Here is a 23,490-nt window from a genome sequence, read left to right as displayed (position 1 = left end):
TCCAACCCACTTTGGTTTTTGCAAGACAAAGAAAAACTTTGGCACCTATCTGGGGAGAAATTTCAGTGCATGCCAGCCAAATTCCCTGTCTGAATGGACCATTGTGATGAAAAAGACCTCAGTCTAGATATAGCTAGAGAGGTTTACCAGACCCCATAGTGGTTAAAGTACCTGTACCTGAAATAATATTGTCTCACATCTGCCTCCAACGTCCCGGATAAAGACAGTGTTACTTGCTTGTCTCATCTATTGGCAGGTACCTGGACTGCCCTGGGCCTCCCTCCATCAAGAAAAAATCTTGTTTCTAAGTTATATTCTTCCCCCAGTTTATATTCTGGTATCGTTACTGCTGGGCAAGAAAATACTAATTACAGAAATTGTCATGGAGTTAATATAGCATGACAAATTAACAAATTTACCAAACCAAAATCCCCAAACACAATTTTTCTTCAAGAATGCTGTCTTTTCTTGCCTTATTTTGCCAAACAGCTCTTCTATTCACCTACTCCCATCTATAGTGCATGCCCCATCTTTGTGTGACATGGAAATACACATTCTCCAAAGTCACCTAAGGATATCTGGATCATTTTAGTGAGGCCATTAATTTAAAGCATTGCAAAGAAATTAGTATGTGCAAAGAACTGGTATAGTATCAGGAGCAACTGATGATTGTTTGACAGATGTTACCATGTATTTGAAGCGCTACTTTCTTTCCCACTGGGGGCATCCCTTCAGTGCTAGTTAGATCTTCCCTTGGGTTACCTGCCTCTGTACACACAGGCTGTCCAGACAACCAGGTAACACTTCCTGTTTGGGGTAGTTGCCATTGCTCTGCGGCACAAAATAGTTCTGTTTAGGTATTTACATGACAAACAAACCTTACAGCATGGAGACACTACCACACAATTTCATCCTCTTGTTACTGGCACAGACACCAGGGGTTGTGGGTTTAATTTGAAGAGTATGTTAGCAAAGATTTTTTTCCCCAGCACCTCTAATCTGCACCCATGGTACTACACGGTCCTGTGGTCAGGAAACTTGTTTTATGTTGATTTCTAACAAGGTGTCTGTTTCAGAGAGGCTGTGAATGCCCCATCCCTGGACCTGACTTAGAACAATCTGGTCTAGCGGGAGGTGTCCCTGCCCATGTCAGGGGAGTTGGGACTGGATGATCTGTAAGGCTCCTTCCAACCCAAACCATGCCATGTTCTATGAGTGCCTTGGATAATTTTTAAAACAACCAGAAAAGAATAAAAATATTTTATTAGATCAATTTAGCAACAGGAGGGAACCAAATTTAGGTGTAGGTGTTTGATAGCAATCCGGCAGATGAGGAGGTGATGTCTGCCCTGCTCACCCGAGCCTTTCCTCAGAGCGGCCATCGCTGTGTCACAGCTGCCGCCTGGGCACGGGCCTATTTACCCCGGTGTCTCAGCACAGCACGGCCCGCACTGCAGGCCCTGTTTGCCCTGGTGTCTCAGCACAGCACGGCCCGCACTGCAGGCCCTGTTTGCCCTGGTGTCTCAGCACAGCACGCACTGCCGGCCCTGTTTGCCCCGGTGTCTCAGCACAGCACGGCCCGCACTGCCGGCGCTGTTTGCCCCGGTGTCTCAGCACGGCACAGCCCGCATTGCCGGCCCTGTTTGCCCCGGTGCCTCAGCACAGCCCGCACTGCCGGCCCTGTTTGTTTGCCCTGGTGCCTCAGCGCAGCCCGCACTGCCAGCGCTGTTTGCCCGGCCGGGCTCAGCCCAGCCCAGCCCAGCCCAGCCCACACGCAGCCCTAGGCCGCACTGCAGGGCCTGCGAGGGCGGGGAGGGGGCCAGGGCGCAGCACCCCGCACCTATAGCTCCCCAGGCTGGCTCCTGGGAATGCAGGCTGGGAGCGAGCAGGGCCACTGGAAGCCTGCCATCGGCACGCATCCTGACGAGGCCCTCTGTCCCATGGACCTCTCTGCCGTAAAACTCTTTGCCAGACGGTGGGGAGAGAACCCGGGTGCTTTCAGAGAGTTCACCGGGAGAAAACTTCGCTACCGCCACCACCGCTGGAAGCAAAGTACCAAAGAAAGGTACAAACAGAGAGCTGACACGTCCCCAACCCAAGCCCTCTTCTAAGGCTCACCCCGCGCTGCCCTGCCGCTCCCAGCCCAGCCCGGCCCGGCCCGCCCCAAGCGGCTGCGGGGGAACTCCTCCCACCCCGACCCTTTCCCGGTCCCACCTCCCACCCGGTGTCCCAGAGTGGCGGGGCGGGCGGGCCGCTCCCTCTCCCCGCCCCTCCCACCGCCCTCCCCCGGGCCGCTATAAGCCCGCGGAGTTTCCGCGTCCTGTGACTGCAGTCAGGTGGTGGCTGAGGCTCCCCGCTCCCTCCCACCCTCTGTCCCGCTTCGTTTTCCCCCGCCCGGCGAGGGCCGGTCCTGTGGGGAGCCGGCTAGGGAAAGTTGGGGGAAAGTTGCCGCCTGGGAAAGTTCAGAAGCGGGAGAGCCGCGGCCCCGGCAGCCCGGCCTCTCCGCCGCACTCCACGGGAGGGAAGGAGGGATGGCCGGCGGGGAAGGAGCGGGCAGCGGCGTGCCGAAGTGCCGGGAGCACCTCTTCAAGGTGCTGGTGATCGGGGAGCTGGGCGTGGGCAAAACCAGCATTATCAAGCGCTACGTGCACCAGCTCTTCTCCCAGCACTACCGGGCCACCATCGGCGTGGATTTCGCGCTCAAAGTCATCAACTGGGACAGCAAGACCCTGGTGCGGCTGCAGCTCTGGGATATCGCAGGTACCGGGGCAGGACGGGCGGGCTGCTCCCCGCAGGGTGCGCCGGGCGGCGCTGGGAGCCCGGCTGTCGGGGGCCTGGCACACGGCCTCTGCGGAGAAAAGAGTGTTTTGGCTGGGAAATGTCTCTTCTTGTGGTTTTTTTGGTTTTTGTTTTTGGGTTTTTTTGGGTTTTTTTTGTTGTTGTTGTTGTTGTTGTTTTTTGTCTTACCCCTTATATGCAACCTCTTATTCTTGCCTTTGAGATGTAAGTAGAAGGAGGTCTTGACGTGGGAGTGAAGTTTTTCACTTTTTACAGGCCTTGCCCTCTCTCGTTATCATACTTTGTGGGGCTCTTGGCTTGGCCCAGGGTTTTACAGCAGTCCTCGAGCAGCTGCTTTGCTCTCGCTGCTCGATCCAGGGCTCCCGAAGTGTTCCTGCTCATACTGCTCTGCCTGAACTACTTGTCTGCGTGGTGGTGGCCTTGGTTATGGCTGCTGCTGAAATAAATTCAGGGTTCTGAATCTGTAATGCATTTAATGCACCATGCTTTACAGGTTAAAGGTAACTCAAACAGCTAAAATTGTCCTCAAAGGAAGAATGCTTAAACTTTGCATGCTTGGAGTCACCTGGTTAATTTTAAAGTAGTTTTCATCCCTGCTATATTCAAGTCACAAATTTGCGTGTTAGAAGCATACTATGAGCACATGGAAGCAGAAAAGTCCTGTCTACTTGTCCAAACATGCATTATTCCTTTCCTATATATGATTTAAACCTGTTCTTCAGCATCTCTCTTGTTTCCAAGACTCCTACTGTGTACCTACCATGGTTAACTTTGCTTATGCTGTGGAGTCAAATGCCACAGAACAATCTCTGTTTTGCCGTGGTCTCATAAGAAGTCTGTCCCTCACCTCTGTAATCACTTTAGTTGGTACTGCATTTCTAGTTTTGTGTGCAACCCAGGTGTTACCCTGCAACTCCCCTCATCTCTGTCTACCACTCTCAGAATATCTCCTTGTATCTGAAAAAGCAGATTTTATTTCAAATGCTAGTATTTAAACTTACACTGCTGGAAGACACAAGGGGAAAAAAGCTGGTAGTTACTGTTTCCATTGACTTTATGCTTAATAGTGGAAGCTCAAAAATGAGGAAGTGTGACATGTGGCTGCTGTAACCCTGTGACAGACCAGCTGTACATCAGCTCCTGGTCTTTTTGCTCTAAAATGCTTCAAATGTGATTCCTCAAACTGAAAAGCCTTCGTACTGCCATATGCTGAAATACACCATGGATCTTTCTGTTGCTGGCCTGCAGGGCAAATGAAAATATTTTCTAATTGCTGTTTTGAAGAGCGAGTAAGATGTTGGCAAGTTTTCTCTTCTGATGTGTTCCTCTTGTGAGTCAGTTTTAACTTTCTGTGACTCAATTATCAGTATCAGTACAAGCTATTGCAGTCCTCTGGGCATATTTAGCGAGCCTGGGGTTCCAAAGATTGAAGAGGGGAGGCTGTTGGCATCCTGGGGTTTGGCAGGCTGCCATCCCTGTGTTTGACTTCTCAGCCCTTCATTGCTCAGACTTGGGTAGGCTGTGTGCTTTGCCAAAGCAATCTGTTTCAACAGCATAGGCAGAAACTTAGCTTTAACTTGTCACAAAGTTTGGACAGAACCTATTTACAGCTTGGGAAGTTCTATCAATACATCCATGCATTAGTGTCATCATCCAGAAGACAGTATTTCTCATTTTTGATTATTGCCTTTGGAGTATTTTTGACACAGCTAGCTGAAGACTAAGTTAAGAGCTGCTGACAAATCCTTGCAAGCTTGTGGTAAATTGGTTGAAGAATTAAATTGATTGAAGAATTAAAATTTTTCCTGTCACTGAAATATTTTTCCTCTTTTATAAGACTTTTGTATGAAACACCTGACTAGTCTTTCCCTAGCAGAAATTAACAAGGAAGATACAACTGTTCTTCAGTTTGCACTCCAAACTCTTAGTCTAATCTGCTAGTTTAGGGTATTCTGTTTCCACAGGGCTAGGGGAAGCTTGTCCAATGGAAAAAAAACAAGACAAAGAAGAGAAGTAATCTTGGTTATTTTTGACTGGGTTGTGCTGAGCCAGTGTGACCAGCAATTTGGACTTCTATAGCCCTTGACATCTGAGAGTTAATTAGTAAAATAAAGAGTATTTTAGTGTCTGTACGGGTATTTGATGGTCTTAAAGCTGTTGAAGTCCTCAATTTGGGATTGTGTTCTGCAGCTCTTCATGTGTACAATCAGGAATATTTCTAAATACTTGAGGATATTAACAGATTTATATTGAAGTTATTAGTTAAAGAACCAGGTTGAAGATGGCTTTTATAATCATAGACAACATTCTCTAAAGTGCTTTATTGAAGTGTAGCAGTGTCTGAGCATGTGATAGTCATTCCTTTTTAACTCATCAGCCCAGCTGTCTTCTGGCTTTCAACAGCTTGTAGATAATTTTGCCTGCTGGTGTGTGCAGACAAACGGCTTTAGATCTCTTGAAGAGATCTGAATCTTAGGGTAAGTAATGTTACATGTGACTTCCCTGCAAGCAATATACTGCTGGCATTCTGAATTTATTTTGATGCATTTAAAAAGGCTGTTGAATTAAAGTCTACCCCTTAAGCATAGAAAGGGATGTTATTTTCACTAGATCAAAGCTTGTGCGTAACAGTTCATTGTAAGAAGCTTTCTTTAAAGAGCTGGGTGATGCAAGCTAAGGTTTTGTACCTAAGTCAATGAAAAGAACTGACCCTGTAGTTCATGCATCAGCTAAAGATCATAATGCAGATACTGATCATAATGCTGGCTTCTGATTTGATTGTAGGAAAAGTGATGGATGTTGTGCTGTTTATTGCAATGCAGTAGGTTACTGGATGACTTCAAATTCTTGTGCTAGCTGAGGTTGTTTTGGTTTTGGGTCTTTTTTTTGTGATTAGATAATTCTGTCAAATAGAGCATGACCGCGTTACACTGCTTATGCTTTTTCTTTTTTCTGCTGAAAATAGCCCTCTTGTTGTAAGGTACAAAGTAGTGCAAACTCTTGCAGCAGCATCAAAGGGGAAGGGATGTAAAATAATGAAGAAGGAGGAAGGTTACTGTTGTACCTAGACATTTGTATTGTAGAGATAGTCAGGTGCTTTAGTTTTTAGACACAGGTTGTAACTTCTTAAATAAAGGTGATAAAAAAGCTTCAGAGTAAGACTGATTGGTTACTGTCAAATTATCTTGGTTACAGCATAAAGAAAGAAGCATCTGAAAGGAGGTGAACAGATTATGTGTGTTCATGCAGGAACTTTAGCTGCCCTTAGGCATTATTCTTGGGTTCTTTTGTTTAGTTGGCTTTTGTGTTTTGTTGCCTTTTTTTTTTTATTTTGATGCATAAAGTAATGAAAAATTCTTTCTGGATAAATTCTGAAAGTGTTAAAGCATTGATCAAAGAGCATAAATGATTGGCAAAATAAATAGGATGTAGGAATGAGTCATTGTAGTCAAGAGATGCAAACCAAAGAAATCTTAATGATAGGGAAGTGTTTTTATAGTCTATTTCAAAACAGTAGAGATTCCTACTTGACAGACGTGCTGCACTGCACTGACCACAGCGTGCTTAGGTGTGTGTGGCATATTGATGAAGCTGTCAGGTGATATTGAAAGAGCACTTAAAGCATTTTCAGTATCATAAAAAATTTTGAGCTAATCTAGTAAAGCCAGCAACTGTGTTAGTTGCTGCTTTTGTGCTCATGTTGACTATCACTGTCACTCACATCAGCCTGTATGAAGTGTAGTTTGCTGGAGAGCAGGTGTGGTAAAGATCATAGATAGTGGCTTGAGGTTGGCTTCTTGTGAAGAATGTCACTAATGGCAACTTTTAGATGAATTTGATTTTAAAGCTTTTTTTGAGGAATTCTAAATTAACTTTTATGTAATAGCATTCTGCTTCCAGGATTTTATTAAAAATTCTTTGTATAAATATTTATTGAAACCGAAATAATGCTTTAACTGGCAGAGTATGGCTATGAAGTTGGCCAAACAGAAGAGGAATCATTGTACTTTGGTACTGTAAACATGCTTTACAGGCTTTCAAGAGCTGAATGAAAATCAGCATGTAGCATGTAAATTTGTTACTAAAATCTTGCATGCCTCCTTGAGAGGAACCGAACTGTAAATTGTTATAAGTATATACAGGACCCCAAAAGGATGGAGATATCAGACCAAGTATTTTGGTTAAATACTAAATTGAGGAAGAGTCGGAATAACCCATCTCTTGTATGAAGACAAAGTAAGTGTTAAGATATGTGAGTGGTTGTTAAGAGCAAGTTAACTTTTTAAGTAACTGTTAGACTTTTCTATAGGAAGCCATGAGAAATGGGAGCAAGTACAGGAAACCATGGATGTGGTTGACTTTCAAAGGCATCCAGGCAGTTACAGTATGCGAGATAGCTTTCTTCCATATGAAAACCCTATTTCAAGCAGCTCTGTATTCCTGCTGGTCTGCACTTGTGCCATTGGCATGTCATAGAGGCTGCCAAGTTGCTTCTGTGTACTGGGGCATTAGCTTGTGTCTTGAATTATGGACTGATTTTATTTTTTTAAAATAAGGTCTAAAGCAAGTGTTAAGTGATGCTACTGCATCCCTGAAAGTCTATAGGAAAACAAACAGAAAACTTCTGCTGTTCTGTATCCATACCTGGCTCTGTGCCAGAGGCATGTATGCTTCATTTGCTTTGTGGGGAAGTCTCTCCTAAGTATGGAGAATTTGAAGGCAGCAGTCTCTTTAAGTAGTTAAGGTATTCTTGTTGCAACTTCTCCTTAGCTACAACATGTGTTGAAGGGATTAAAATGGCAACTCTTGCAGGAAAAAAAAAAGAAACATGAGAAAATTACTTTGCTATGTGCCTGGTACAAGTGAGCATAAGGTGGAGGTGAGACAATCCAGGTGTGACCTTCCCTCAAATGTGGAGGTTTTTTTCTCACCACTATAAATAGTCTTAATGAGTGAAGGATGTGCACATGAATAACTGTATCAGAAATGGGTGGAGAACTTGGAGCTCAGAGTTTTTTCAGGGACTTGTAAGTTTCCGAGGCTGTTTCCTGGTTTATGTAGCAATGGAGGTTCCAGAAGCAGCCTTCAGGTCGAAATTAGGAGTGCTATCATTTTGCCTATAGCTGAGGCAGGTCACAAAGCTCCCAGTCAGGGCTGGGGAATCTTCTATGTGATTATGTCTTCAGACTCATGGAGATGTGAAAGACTTAATTTCTGACTGCTTCCTGCTCACACATGTTTAAATATAAATCTCATGAGAGAAAATTTGCTTAAGGGTTATGCTTACTGGAAATATGCAAGACTAGCAGATAAAGTTTGGGGATGGGAAGTAGAAGGTCTGCTCACATAGATTTTGAACACAGAGGCAAGAAACAGCACTAAAGGTGTACTTTGTTTCCTTCTAGAAACCATCCATCTGTGGGAAATCTTGTGTGGGTGTCCTTTCTTATGACTTTTCTGGAATAGCTGGATTTGGGTTATGAGCTTTCACTTCAGAATGACTTGCTGTGCTTGGAGCTCTACAGCTAAATATTAAAATAAGTTCTGAATGTGTTAAACTTGGGGTTTTGGTGTTTTTCCAACTTTCAGACATCTCTGAATACAAACAGATTCTGCATGTTTTCTTTTTTGGCAGTCCTGTCTAAATACACTTTTAATAAAATGTTATCAAGGTATGAGGTATGTTTGTTGGTCTAATGAAGGAATTTCCATGTCTTATCAGTGGGGTACCAAAGCTTTCATAATGGCAAAGGTTCTTTTGCTTAGTACTATGTTATGTAGCCACTCAAAGTACTGTATATGTTATTTTGGACTAAACCTATACCAATTGTGCTGATTTAATTCCATAAGTATATGGGAAATGCTACTGTCTTGGTATTGGTGCTGTAAGATAGTCTAGTGTGGTAATTTTGATTATGCAAGACAGGACAGTTCAGTTAAATGGGAGAATTGAGACAGATGTTCTTTGATTGATTGTCTTTAGAATTTCCTCATAAGACATTTCAAGGTGTTCTATGAGAAGTGGGGTTAAAGATGTGATCCTAAAAGACCACCTGATCTAGTACAGGCTTAAAATAAAGTTCAGTGTATTTATCTTACAGGTACTTCTAATTTTTCCATTTCAAAAATGGAAAAGCACTTTGTGCTTGGTTGTCTAATCACTATGGAATAGATGGTGCTTCAGCCTTATTTTCAAACAGATGTCGCACAGCAGTTGGTCAGAAGTTTTGTGCTTCCTACAAGATCACAATAAAAACTCTTTCCTAGTACTCTGATACAGTGAGTAGGGATGGCTGAATGGATATACATCAAATAGGGGAAATCTACCTTAAAAGCAAACAATACCTAAATTTTTACATGCAATACAGTAGACAGAAGGAAGAATAGTACGTAGAGCTCAACATAACTAATTTTTGGATTAGTTTATAAAACTGGAGTTCTTTGCAGAAGTAATAATCTCATGTGGGTCACCCACTTTTCTGAAGGCAAGTATTAAATTCCTGCCCTTCATAAAATACTGACTCAAGTAGTCAGAAATGAAGCTGGTTTGACAAGTCAAGCACGTTGTCTGCACCAGTTTGTCTCTGAGGGCAATGTTGAATATACACTTTTCTCTTAATGTATGGCATTCACACGAATGTAAATCGAGCTTTATCAACTCTCCTTTCATCTTCAGAAGTTGCAGCTTCAGAGTCTTGGTGCTTAACCTTATTTACATCTCCACTTTGCCTCTTACTGGTTTGGTTTCCTTTAGGTGCACATTAGGACAGGGTGTTACCAAAGTGCATATCCACAAGTACAACTTGAGTTGGCAAGTGCTATAAAGGGGTAATTTGCTATAAAGGGGTAATTCTCAACTTATGTCATAAAGCAAAGAAAATAATCTTAGCTCACTGGTTCCAGAAAAGGTATTAGCATTCTGTAAAAAATAAAAGTCTTCCTCTCAGTGGTGAGTGAGACCACTGGATTCAGTCTCACAGCTGTCAGACATACCCTCCATGAATTCCAGTGGTAACCATTGCTTTGCTTTTGTAGTCTGCTGTAAATGGTTCCCTCCAAATACTTCAGAGGTTCAGAAGTGTGATATGCCATGTTAGAAAGACGTGATTTGCAGGAAGGGAATGTCTGTTTATGTTTGTGCATGGAAATATAGGGATACCTCTTGTGAAATTCCTGCAGATGTTAAAGCTAGCATGACCAGCAGTAAGCAGTGACTACAAAGCACAGCATGCTTCTCAAGCTACTGTGGCACAGTGTTCAATATTCAAAGATCTCTCCTGGCTATGGAGACACAAAAAGAGGATAAACGGAGTGTGATTATGCTTTGAGAAATGGAGGGATTTTAGGGCTTTATAGAGCTTGCTTAGAAATAAATGTCTTAACTGTCTAGAGAAGTCTGGCAAACTCTCACTAGCAGTGGGTTCTGCATTAGCAGGTAATGAAAACAAATATTCCTTATTGTATGGATTTTAGCAGCTTTTCAAATAATAGGTTGAGAGGTAGTCTCTGAATGTCACTGCAAACAACTTACGGGAACTTGTTCTTTAAGTGCTTCCAGGCTAAGAGTGCTGGGTAGAGCAAAGTGGCAGCAATTTGATACAAAATTCCAATCACACACAATGTGCTATGACACATTGACCATTTTAGAGATTAACATTTTTTCAGTCCCGTGATAAAGTTGTTCTGGAGACAAACTGACTTTAGAATTGTTCTCCTGTGTGCTGTGAAATGCTGTAGTGCCATGCAGCATCACTGTGAAGCACACTGTGCAGCTCTGGCTGCAGGGCAGCACACCAAAGGATATGGATCAGAGGGTGGCAGGCATGAAATAGCTGAACTCTGGCAGATTACTTGTTTGGGTAAGTCTTGTTCAAGCAAGGTAGGCAGTACCAATTCATGCTGTTGCTGGCACTAATTGGACTATGTCAACTCCTTTGAATACTAATGCAGGGGAATTGTTCTATACATGCTGCATTTGACAGCTAGTTAGAAATTGTTTAGCTTGGTTGCATTTTGATTTTCTGGGGATTGAAATCTAGTGCTTAAACAGTGGCTTTGTCTCTCGCTGTTTAGCAAAGATGCAAAAAAAAGGATGGATTCTTATACAAACATGACTGTCATACTGCTGCATAAAATAAACACAATGTTGGATAAAACCCACTGAACTCTAGGTGCAGGTGTTGCCTCTCAACTTCTTAAAGACACAACAGTAAGCTGTTGAAGTCAGTTTGGACAATTAAGTAATTAGATTAGCCCAAGACTACAGCCAGCAATGAAAAGTCTCAGTCTTACTATAAAATTCCCAGTGAGGGCTGTGCAATTATTTGAGGGAAAACTTTGTCTTTGTGGGAGAGAATGGCATGCCTTTTCTATTAGGTTGGTAGAAGTGATCATAGCTCCTGGTGCAAATCTGGTGTCTAGCTTCCAGCACTTGCCATCCCTGTGCTCTTGCTGTTTCACGGGTAGTGAACAGGACTGTCCTGTGTTAAAGTGCAATGATAGCAAGCAGTGAATGGAAGGACTGGTCATTGATTTTGCAGTTTCATGTAGTTAACAAATTGTTAGTTTAGAAACTGGCTGTATTGGGAAATGGAACTTCAAAGCAAACTGCTTCCTAACATTTCAGAATGAAATAGTGACTTCTGCGAACATGTGGAAATACTTTGTGATATGATCTAAATAATCAAAATACTGCTGCACTTAAGCTGATATTCATCAGTAACTTTTCAATGGCTACAGGGTCTCTCATACATACTGTGTCTGTACAGTATATATTGTCAGTGTCAAGCCTCTGATACTGCATTGTTCAACAGAACTGCTTCAACTGCATCCTGCAGCTTTCTAATATAGACACAATCGGGGATCAAAGGCTGTCTCTTACAATAAAGTGTGAGTCAGTTGAACAGGGATTAACTGGCTTTTGCCCTGAAGACTGTTCTGAAGCATTTGGGGAAGGGTTAGTGTTGGGAAGAGTCTATCCAGTGGTCAGTTAACTTACCCATACCAACCTTAGAAAGAAAGGGCACTAGCAGTTGTAATTGTCTGAGGCTGCTTTTGTCTGTCAGAAATGAAGTACTGCAGTCAGTGAGGTTATTTCTAGTACTTGTCTCATACAGGAAGATATAATATTCTAGTAATTCTCACTTCCTAGCCTGTGTTTGTCACCAGAACCACAAATAACAGTTTTTCACAGTGGTGGAAAGTAAAAGTCAAGCTGGATCTTCCTTAGCACTTAAAGGTTTCTAACATCTGCTAGAGCTGCTAATGTCATAGAATCACAGAATGGCTTTGGCTGTAAGGAGCCTTAAAGGTCATCCAGGTCCAACTATGCTGCCATGGGACTTGACCATAGGTTGCTCCACCCAACCTGGACTTTGAGCATTTCCAGGGATGGGGCATCCACAGCTTCTCTGGGCAACTTGTTCTGGTGCCTCACCACCATGACAGTGAAGAATTTCTTCCTAATATCTTTTCTAAACCTACTCTTAATTTAAAACCATTTCCCTGTGTTCTGTCAGTACATGCTCTTGTAAATAGCCCGTCTGTGTCTTTCTTGTAGGGCTGAACAATCCCAACTTTCTCAGCCTGTCTTCATCAGAGAGGTGCTCCAGCCCTCTGATCTTCATGGCCTGCCTCTGGACTCACTCCAACAGGTCCATGTCCTTACTTTGGGGATCCCAGAGCTGGATACCACACTCCAGTTGGGGTCTCACAAAGGCAGAGCAGAGGGGCAGAATCAGCCTTCATTGCCTTGCTGGCCATGCTGCTTTGGATGTAGCCCAGGATACGTGTGATTTTCCTGGGCTCCAAGTGCACATTGCTGGCTCATGTCCAGCCTCTCATCTATCAGCACCCATAAGTACTTCTTGCCCCAGCTGCTCTCAGTCTGTTCGTTCCCCTGCCTGTGTTGGGACCCCAACCCAGTTGCAGCACCTTGCACTCGATCTTGTTAAACCTCATGAGATTCCCATGGACTCACTTCTCAAGTTTGTCCAGGTCCCTCTGGATGGCATCCCATCCTTCAGATATGTCAGCTGCACCACTCAGCTTGATGTCATCTGCAAATTTGTCTGTCCTTAAATAAATGCATAGTTCAACACTTCCATGGTTTTCACTTGTGGCAACTTTACACTTTTAGCTGAAATGGGTAAGACTGGGGAGTGGGGAGCCATCTGGTATTAACAGTCTTGGAGTCTGTCTACTCTCAATCTATGGCTACTATCTGTGGGAAACAGCAGGCAGACACACTTGAATGTGAGCTGTAATATTGATAGTGGTTTGTTTAACCTACTTCTTGCAGAATAACAGATCCAATCTAATTAGGTAGGACAGTTCTGGGACAAGATGTGCTGGTTTGGGGGATAGCTGTCAGCAGTGGTAACTTGCCAGTAACATGTTTATATACCTCTCTAAAACTCACACCTGACCCTGGTAATGCTAAAATGTACATTAGATGTCTGGAGAACTGGGAGATTCATCCTCAGGGCAGTTCTGGGTATTTGCGGTACTTTGCCGAACATCCAGCTGGCATCCAGAGTCTGGTCTTTTCCTGCCTGTGGCTCTTGAAGGGCTTGTTTAGAAAGTGACAGTAGTTCTAACTCAATTAGAGGATTGAACTATGTTCCCAGCCATTTTGGATGGGGATTTAGTTTAAATCTATCACACTGGATGACAGTAACTTTACTGCAAGTTGGAATTGTCACTCAGGTGTTCCTGAAAAAAGAAGCTTTCACTCATTAGTTGATATAAACTGCCTATTAACTCATTAATATAAAAAGTAGTCTGGAGGAAGGAAGCTTGACAAACTCATTGTGCATATCCAACAGTGATTTGTACATTTAAATTGCTTTTTCTGGCTCCAATTCCCATCATGTAGGAGTTCCAAGTTGAAATTGAGTGAAATAATAGGAGTCTAGGGTATCTGTTTTGCTAAATGTTCACAAGAACTGCTACAATGGTAGTTCACACTGCTGTAATAAACAGGACACTAGTGTTTCTCCCTTTTACTGAGAAAGACTGCTCTAGAAACACTTTAAAGTGTACGTCAAGGCAAGGCTGCAATGATAACTTACCTTTTGCAGTACAGGACAAATATAAAGCTTCTAATGTTCAATCTTAAATTACAGCCCATCATTTATTTCATGTAGTTTATAACTTACATTCCACCCCCATTACAATATAAACTGGGGAGTGAGAATAGCTCCCAAGTTCTAATGCAGTTTTAAAGTCAACTTTATTCCTGTGGTGCTGCTGTAGGGCAGTGAATTAGTTCCTGATGCGTGTCATTGCACAAATATTTCACTTAAGGTTGTTGCAATTACTGGAAAATATGGCGGCAATAGGTGCTGAGTCATTTTGATATGGAAACTATGGTTAGAGAAAGCAGAAGTTTGCATTACATGAAGTCACTTCCATACCCCCAAATTAAACTTCTGATTCCTGTGACTGTCCTGTATCTTAGCTCCTCATTTACACCTGAACTACTAAAAACTGTAATTTAGTGGGCTCAGATTTATGCCTAGTCACTGGACCTACCAGAATGAATAATCTTGGGCTGTCCTTTCTATACTGCTGTACTAAGCAATTAGTTATCTTCCTGCTCTTTTCTTTCTGACATTATACATACTGGGGATTTTAAGTCTAGTTTAATCTGATCACTTTTAGCCTTTTTCTTCTCTGGGAGTATGATCCACTTTCTGTACTGCTCAACACTATTGTCACATATGGAGAAATGATTATAGCAAATATCTTGCTGGACAGAGGAAGGGGCATGACAGATCTCTGAACTGTGCATGGCAGAAGCTGAGACGTTTAGTTTTAAGAACAAAGAATTATGTTCAGCCTTTAGAATTTGGAGGATTAGTGTTTTGTAGTTTGTTTTTTCTATATGAGAGTTTGTGGATTTGTTTGAGGTTTGTTTTTTTGTTTTGTTTTGTAGTTGGTTTTTTTGCCTTGCAAAAGCTGTGTCTGAAATTCCTGTTAAATTTTCAAATTGCTGTCTAGAATGCTCTGCATCCTAGACAAGAAGGTCAGTGTGTGCTTTTTCAGTAATGACATGATTATAAAGGAAGTCCACTCAGTTTAAACTCAGTTCTTTTCCCACCTCATGCTGTATACCTTTTACCAAACAAAACTCTTACCTCCTGGGCAGGCCATGTTTTATTGCTTCTGTCTTTGTATGAAATACAGTATATCCATCTTCATTAGACTCCAGACAGGATGAAAGAGCAGTTGCAAGGTAGTGTTCAGGTCAGGTTTATTGTTAGTGGATGTGAATTCCAGAGGTGAAAACAGCTCTATAACAACCTGATTTGGGTTACTCTAGGAAAGGGAAGCACTCATTGGGTGATATTTGACATATTAAAAGGCATTAATCTCTAAGAATCCAAGGCTGTTGAGCTTGTGTGTGTTTAAGGGTAAGAGATAGCAAATCTTCCTAATATAAAGCTTTAATGTAGTAAGTAAAAATAGAAGCTTTCTTGCTGATAGGCGCATCAGTTTTCTACTTTCACCCAAATTAAAACTGCGGAACAATCTGTATTGATGTTTCTCCAAAACTCATACTACAAGAGAGGTAAGAGTTGTTGGAAATAAGAGTTAAATTATTGTTGTGGACAGCCAAAGCCCTTGGTTGATACTGTGGCTGCTATAGAATATCAAGCAACATTCAGTTCCATGCTGACTTCCATTCCTAGCAGGACTGCTGTCTTCTTACATTGTGAGCAGCCACTGTACAAGGCTGCCTTTGGCAGACTCCTCAGGTTTGCTTCTGAGCTCTGCTTTGTAACTTTGTTGCTTTGGAAGCCATATGTAGCATTGTACTAATTTCACCTTTTTGTACACCTTATATGTGGTGTTGTGCATGTTTCAGGAATGGTTATTGCTATAGGAGGCTCATCTGGCCACCTTGTCAGCTGTTTCTGTCTTTACAGCTGCTTTGGATGGAAGAGCAGTAGGCAGGAAGGGATTCAGTCAATGGTAATGTCCTTCACTGTGCTCAGTGATTGCAGCCTTGTTTATGTACAGCATACACAGCTATCTGAGAAATGGTAACTGACTGATGATCTTTTCTGCAATTCCTAAATAACTTAGTTTTCCTATGTAGTAATCATGCTCTGTCTATTCCTTCTGGTAACAATCTAGTAACCCTTCCTGCAACTAATCAATACAGCTTAGTTTTATTAGGTAAGTGTTCATCAAATATTTGGAAAAACAGCCTTAAGTAAAGCCTGGAAGCCTCCCAGCTCTCTGGCAACTGAATAGCGAGGACTCATGGGACCATTTTCCTTGCTGCTTCAGATTCATGCTCAGTCTCATGTAAATAACAGCAAGTGGTGCTCAATTCTGGACCAGTTCAGGGCTGAATTGAAAAACTCTTTTTCTGTAGAAGACTGAGGTTGATGGAGGGCATTGTAGACCTTGAGATTACACAGTTTGTTTTGTGGGGCTGTCCTTTGGTGTGAAGGGATATCTCCCTGTATTGGATACTGGGGTCAATGCTTTAGCATAGTCCAAGGTATTCCCATGTGTCAGGAATTGGTGGTGAAACTGACAGCTCAACAAATGAGGAAGCTGAGAAGGAGCTCCTCAAAACTTGTGTGGTGCCCTGGGCAGTGACTGGCTTAATGTAACTAAATTTGACTGTGTGGAACTCCATTAAAAAAACTTAACCAAAACTCCCAAAACCAAAATCCCTACATTCTACAGGGGGAGTTTCTTTTAATGTGACATCATTGACATGCAGAAGGAGTAAAAGCCTTCTGATCTAACTCTTCCTCAATGGTACTTGATTAGTGGAAACAGTGGTCGGTGGTATGGTTTCTAGTAAGGCTATTCTAAAAACCTCTTTTAGGCATAACAGTCCAGCCTAGGGAGACAATGTGAATTACTTGTGTACTCTGTTTAGGAGAATTCCATTAGCAGTGTGGCTTTTCCAGAGGCATAGTCACAGAGATGCAGGCTTGGTACCTGGCTTGTTGCATGGTCTTAAAGTCCATGGCATTAATGCTGCTTTAAAACTTGACTTTTGAGTATGGAGTTAAGAGATTCTTCTTGGATCATGCTTGTTCTTACACAAGATGTAGTGGGGAAAAAAAAAAGGTGTAAGCTCTGTTCTGAAGAATATGCTGGGTAGTGATGCTGCTTTCTGCAGCATCATAGTTTAAAGTGAACAGCCAGAAATAAAGTCCACTTCTTTATAGTTCTTTGGATCTTTAATGTGGCTGTTGCTGTTTTCAGGTCATTCTAATAGCTGCTTAGGCAACCTTTCCTGAAACTGTCTGTAGGGAATGAGCTAATCATACTCTGAATTACTGATGTTAAAATGAGCTGGAAAAGAACATGGCTGAACAAGGATCTCTTGTCACCTTCATTTATTGAATTTTGGTCTCTTTCTGAGAAGGTGATAACACACCCAATTCTCCTTGTATCTGTTTGTCCTTGCTAATCAAAGGTGGACTTGAATTTTTATAAACAGAGGACAACTAGATTTCCAAATACAGCTCTTCCTTTATCTGTTTTTAAACCTCATATGCATGAAAAGATAAAAGCTCAAGTGATGACACACTGTAAAACTAAATCATAGAGTTCAGGGACTGCTTTTCCCAGTGAGGACTTCCAAACAAAGCAGAAAGCTATTTTAGTAGCCCAGACTTTCCAAACAATGTGCTAGGACTTGATACTGCTAGACACACTCAAATGTTAACACACCATGATAGTCTGGCCTTTCAAACAGAAGAAAAAGTGAACTGGCACACTCTAATTCTGTATTTCAAGTATTCTGGCTAAAGTAGTTGTACTTTATAAGAAAAGGCTTTTTTTGAGTTTTCTCTGCTTTATGGGCAATTGATTTTTTTTTCCCCTTGGATTTTTGTTGTGAATAATTGTACTTTAACTGTTTGTGCTTTAAATCCTGGGATTGCTGTAGAACTTCTATAGTTGAAAATTAATCTAGAGTAAATCTTAGACTTGAAAAAATGAAGTCAAAGTTAACAGATTTAGCCAGAACTGTTAAGCTAGCAGCTTCTTTTGAACTTGTCCCTAAGGAAAAATCTATAATATAGGTGACTTCTTCAGAAGATACTTTGAAGACTGTTAGCCTAGGAGCTTGCAAAACCCTTTGTTGCTCACCATTCAGCAAAAGGCTGAGTTTAAGTCTTTAGCTGAAGCAACTAGATTAAAATATTAGCCTTAATATTCTTTGATGAAATAATGATTTGTGTATAGCTGTGTTGGTAGTGTTTTTAGGCATTGCTTGTCAAAGAACTCTACTCAACAAATAAGTTGACTATATAAGTGTAGAAGTTGAGGGGTTTCTAAGAAAAACTCGAAGTCATAGTTGGGACTGCAAACTATTTTAAGCATCTGACTTGTCATGTATAGTGTAAATAATAGCTGTTACAATGAACTTAGGTGAGATAGAGAAGGCAATGTTTTATGCTCTAGGTGACTAGACCCAAATGCCAAACTTCTGTGGATTAAGCTGATACACTAATCTATTTACACTGAATACAGTTTGTGCTTCAATATAAATATACTCTGTGACTGTCCTCTCTTTCAGGCCAGGAGCGCTTTGGAAATATGACCAGAGTATACTACAAAGAGGCAGTTGGTGCTTTTGTGGTCTTTGATGTCACAAGAGGCTCCACTTTTGAGGCTGTTTCAAAATGGAAGCATGATTTGGACAGTAAAGTACTACTTTCCAATGGCAGCCCCATCCCTGCTGTTCTCCTTGCAAACAAGTGTGACCAGAAGAAAGATGGCAGCCAGAATCCCTCTCAAATGGACCAGTTCTGTAGAGAAGGTGGCTTTGTTGGATGGTTTGAAACATCTGCCAAGGTAAGCTTAATAGAAAAATATTTTTAGTCTCTTGAATATTGGCATGAGAAGGGTGAATATAATCATGTAGGAAATAAATTTATCGAGTATAGGAAGTGGCAGTCAAATTAAGCAAAATTTGAACTCATCTTTTGGCTAGCTTCATTCCTGAAGATGAGGCATATTTGGTTTAGATGAAAAGGTATCTCAAATTCAGAACATCTTGAAACTATCTGGAAACCTTGATTATCTGAGTTTGATAAGTTTTTTCATCTTGCATGCCTGAGGATCAGTTATTCTTTAGATGTTAACACTACTAAATGCTGATCAAGCTCCCCAAAAAATTCAGGTCATCTTTAGGTGCAGGTTTTTAAATTGCATTTTCTGTTGTCACTGTTTTATATAAGAAATAGCAAGATTTGAAGTGAAGAAGCTATTTGTTTACTCATTATTACCTACCCACAGTGTTGCTAAAGCACTTTTCTATTTTATCAGGCAATGTCAAGACTGAACTGGAGGAAAAAAAATTGTTTTGTATAGTAATTTAAGTTAAGAAAGACAGCTGCTTTAGTCAGTTAACTTTGAGTAATTTAATGTGCTATACAGTTTTAGTCTACAGATGTTTTGTCAATGCACAGATTAAACTGGCAGCAGCTTAGTTGGAAGTGAAATCCAATATTTCCTTAAAGCCCAACTGATTCTTAAAATGAAGGACTCCTCTAGATGAGGACTGTGTGGCCGACAGACCAGTTTACTGGTCTGGCTGATAAATCCTTTATAAATTAAGATAGGCCTCAAGGTCCTGCTTTTCCCTTGTCTGGCCTACTTCCTTCAGCTGCTGCTGCTGAAGTGTTACACAGTGATGTTTAGGCAACTCTTAGAGAGTCTCTAAGAAGACTTTAAGAAACAAAGTAACAAGTTGTTCTTTGTTTACTTTAAGAGAAGGATACACAGTTAAAGGAATTAGTTAAATTAGCTAACAATTTGTTTGCGTTTGGAAAAGTATTTCCAAACTCACCCATCTGCTACTAAAAGCTCTGTTTTTTGAGGCTCTTTGTACTCAAAAAAATATCAAGTTTTTGCTTTGGTAAAAGTCTTCCCCAAACCTTTACCTGCCTGTAATACTGCTATGTATAAACTGCATTATGGCATAAAAAATAAATGCCAGTAACATTGGGGAAAAATCTAATGTGAAATTCTAGTGGCAACTTGTATTTTAGGTGGCATTTAAGATGAGACAGTGTAAAACAAGGTTCTTGCTGCAGAGAAAAATCCAGGCTATAAGTTCTGGCTTAGGTATTAATTGACTTGTTTAGAACTCTGAAGAATTGTAGTTGAAATTGCAAAAATTTAGGATAACTATCTTGTTTTCTAAGTATACCAAAACAGCTTATGGCTTTAAGTCCTGCTTACTTGGATATTCTATTAATCTGCTTTTGCCTTTCTGTTGGAACTGATAATTGGATCTTCAGTCATAAGTAATATACTGGGCTGGTATTTCCTTTGGAAGCAAAGATGAGCAATTCCAAACATGGCAGCCCTGTGCTACCAGGTGGCCCAGCCAGGTAAACCTGTGGCCAGAGACCCCTTGGCAGTAGGCCAGCTTGTACCCTCAGAAACTGGGATATTCTGGCAAAGTACATCTCTGTGTCCTGCACACATACATTCTTTAGGGTGTATGGGAAGGGACTTTTCAAAGCATGCACAAGAATATGTAGAGTAGCTAGATAGGGCACCAGGAAATTGTTGTGATTTTGAGGATCATGGAAAAGATAAGTGCATCCAAATTCCATCAAAAACAGAAAAAGGGTCTAAAAGGTAGGACAATACTGCAGATGATGTAATTGCCTAGGATCTTTCCTGATACAGAAAATGCACTTAGGCATTTGTCAGTCTTCCAAATGCAGGTGACACTTATTCCCCTGACTGCCTACTAGGTTTGAATCAGATTTCAGCTTGTAATATGGATGAATAATTTTGTGTCCAACCTTTCTGCTAACTTTTTCAGAAAAAAAAGGAGGAGCAATGACTTCTTGCACCTAAACTGTTTGTGTTCTACTGATGAGACTGAAGAATTATTTTCTTTTTGGATAGCTTTAGGAAAGTGTGACTGTTAATAGGAATGTGTGGCTGTTTCAAAAAGATCACTGACTTCCTTGCTTTCAACATTTTTAGGACAACATCAACATAGATGAAGCTGCTCGATTCTTGGTGGAAAACATCCTTGCCAATTACAAAACCTTTCCTAATGAAGAGAATGATGTGGGGAAACCAAAACTGGACCTAGACCCATTGAAAGCAGAGAGTAAATCACAGTGCTGCTAATGCTACCACCGTTCAGTAGATGTGATGGGATGAGCAGCAGGACTTTGCTTTAAATCAAAATGCTGCTATGGTGCTGCGATGTGACAATCCATATGGGGTGTCTGGTACTATCTGAATTGGTGACTCATTTGGGTGTTTACATATTCTTGTTTAGCATGAAACTGAGTAGCTTGTGAGTTATCATTCCACTTGCTTGAGTGTCTGCATCTAAGTCTGATTAGTGTCTTCTTACTTGAGAACATAAGGTAGTGTTTACACTCCTAAAAGGAACAAAGACAACATTCAGTGTCTAGTTTGTTTCTAGGACATATGCTACATTCCAAATAGGACTCACTTTTAGGTGACTCGACTCCTGCACCTTTAAAGTAAACTTTTCCTTTGTCACCATTTATGTCCCACGTGAGCCTTCTCACCAGCACAATTGTCCCTATTTATTATCCCCACCATGAGGATCTGTCTCTTTGCTAGTTCTCCTGGATCAAGACCTCCCAGAAATCTTGAAGGGGCCAATGACAGATGGGAGGTATCTTTCCTAGTGTGATCACTAAGATTGAGTGAAATAGATGGCTTTTACCACTGAGTAAAAGCAAGATGGTTGTTATTGTGTTTAACAAGGGAAAGACATTGTTATAGAGATACTAATATAAATGCATCTTCAGCAATTTAAGGCTGAATATTTTCAGCTAATACTTTACATATGAAACACATTAATGAATACAGTTGTACTGCTGGCACATAGTTGTAGTAACCTCACCCCCTATGCGCATCCAGAAATAAGCATCTAGTAACTTTTTCATGCACTAACACTGAAAACTGTTCCAAGAGTACAAAAAGTAAGTATCTTACTGGCCTGTGATGATGAACTTTTTCTTCTGTCTAGAGATGGTTCTGAATACCATGAGCAAGGAGAGAGGTCTTGAGGGAAATAGCTTAATTGGTTCATGCTAGTCTGTCAACCTTTCTGTCCCAAGCTCTGTCTTTGTCAGTTTTAGAACTCTTTTGACTGCTTTGAACTAAGGAACTGGCTTACCAGTTTGTAACTGTATACTGAGATACTTATGTTTCTTTGTTATAACACTCATGTATTTTTGGCATCAAATGAAGTTCAAAAGGATTAGAGATATTTCACGGTTCTTGAATGTGTTCTGGAACTCTGGCTCTGATTGGCTCAAAGGCTTTGAACCTCCTCTTTATTTTAAGGGTTTCTTCTGTCCTGGTACCTCATTACTTCAGAAGTCTTACCTTGCTGGGTTTGATGGTGCTGATGTTTAGGTAAACATCAGAACTAGGTATATGCAGGATTTGACATACTTTAATCTGTATTGAGATTTCTTAGGCTGTCTTTTTTTCTAAAGAGTAACATACTTTTTAAGAGTTAAATAAATATATTTGGGCATCTTTTGTGTGTTGGTGTATGCTTTTGAGAACATGAATCCTCTCATATGTTCCACCCTATACTCAAATATTTCCATTGACATTTGAAAACAACTTTATCTTCTAGTGTGTGCTATATTAAAGAATTAAAGTTACCACAGCAAGACTTGGCATAAACCAAAACTGAGTTTATTAAGCTTAGAATCCTAAAATAATTCAGATGAAAGGAATCTTAGGATGTCCTCTAAGCCAGTGTCTTTCTCCAAGCAAGGTCATAGCACAGTGCTTAGGTGTTCATGTGGTGTGGTCTTAACCTCAAACCATGGAGACTGTATGGCCCTGGGAAAGTTGTTTCAATGCCTAACTTTCCTTGAGAGTTGAAACTATCACAATCTTTCTATTCAATCACTTGAACAACTCCATTTTTACTGTAAACTCACTTTCAATGTTTAATCTCTGCTGTACTGTCTTTGTTTCAACTTTAATTAAAGCTGCACAAATGTAAATACCAACTTTACTTCCACAGAAAGTTTCCCCAGTTGTAGTGGATTGTGGATTTTTTGTTTTTTTGCTTTAGTGTTTAGATTCAACAGCAAAATGGAGACCAAACTCAAGCTTTTTGACTGCCTCAATCTCATGACTGCATGAATCTCATTTGGGTCCTGTCACTGATAATATAATCCTATGCAGGTTATTTTCAAGAATGTCTAAACTTTTTCTTGAAGAGTTACTGTTGCTATATTTAAGCACTTTCCTTATTTTGCACATAACATCTTCTAAACCTCTGCATGAATGTAGGAAGAACATGACTCTAAAACTGGTAGAATGGTACTGGTTTAGATACAGGTTGTTACTACTGAGGCCAGTAGTATGAAATTACCTGCAGGATGTAGTCTTTTTTTTTTTTTTCATCTTCTGTCACTTGTCTGAGGAAAAGAATTGACGCTTAAATGGAATGCTAGTCTTGCTTTGTGCTACAAACTACATTCTCACTATCCCTCTGTGGAGAAGGGAGCATTGTGATATTTAAAACTGAGCAGGTGGATTGGGAAAGCTGATCCAGGCAGAACAAGAAAACTAAGAAAAGACTGGCCTGAGGAAGGAAATGGTAGTGTCTCCCTGGTAGAGAGAAATGACACTGCAGTTCATGCAGAAGTGTATAGGTTACTTAAACTA

The 23,490-nt window shown here is 41.1% G+C and overlaps 1 protein-coding gene across 1 annotated transcript; it reads left to right on the top strand.

The window, feature by feature from the left end:
- The first annotated feature begins 2,348 nt into the window (after positions 1-2,348).
- Positions 2,349-22,336, top strand: RAB32 (RAB32, member RAS oncogene family). Its single transcript, XM_066545682.1, has 3 exons — positions 2,349-2,760; positions 18,359-18,636; positions 20,791-22,336. The coding sequence occupies exons 1-3, from the start codon at positions 2,532-2,534 to the stop codon at positions 20,938-20,940; spliced, it is 657 nt and encodes a 218-aa protein (XP_066401779.1). The 5' UTR covers positions 2,349-2,531; the 3' UTR covers positions 20,941-22,336.
- Positions 22,337-23,490: the final 1,154 nt, after the last annotated feature.

Source organism: Molothrus aeneus, chromosome 3, assembly GCF_037042795.1.
Source record: "Molothrus aeneus isolate 106 chromosome 3, BPBGC_Maene_1.0, whole genome shotgun sequence".
NCBI classification, from domain to species: domain Eukaryota; kingdom Metazoa; phylum Chordata; class Aves; order Passeriformes; family Icteridae; genus Molothrus; species Molothrus aeneus.
The sequence above is the reverse complement of the archived record's forward strand: the minus strand, read 5'-3'. Positions and strand labels throughout refer to the sequence as shown.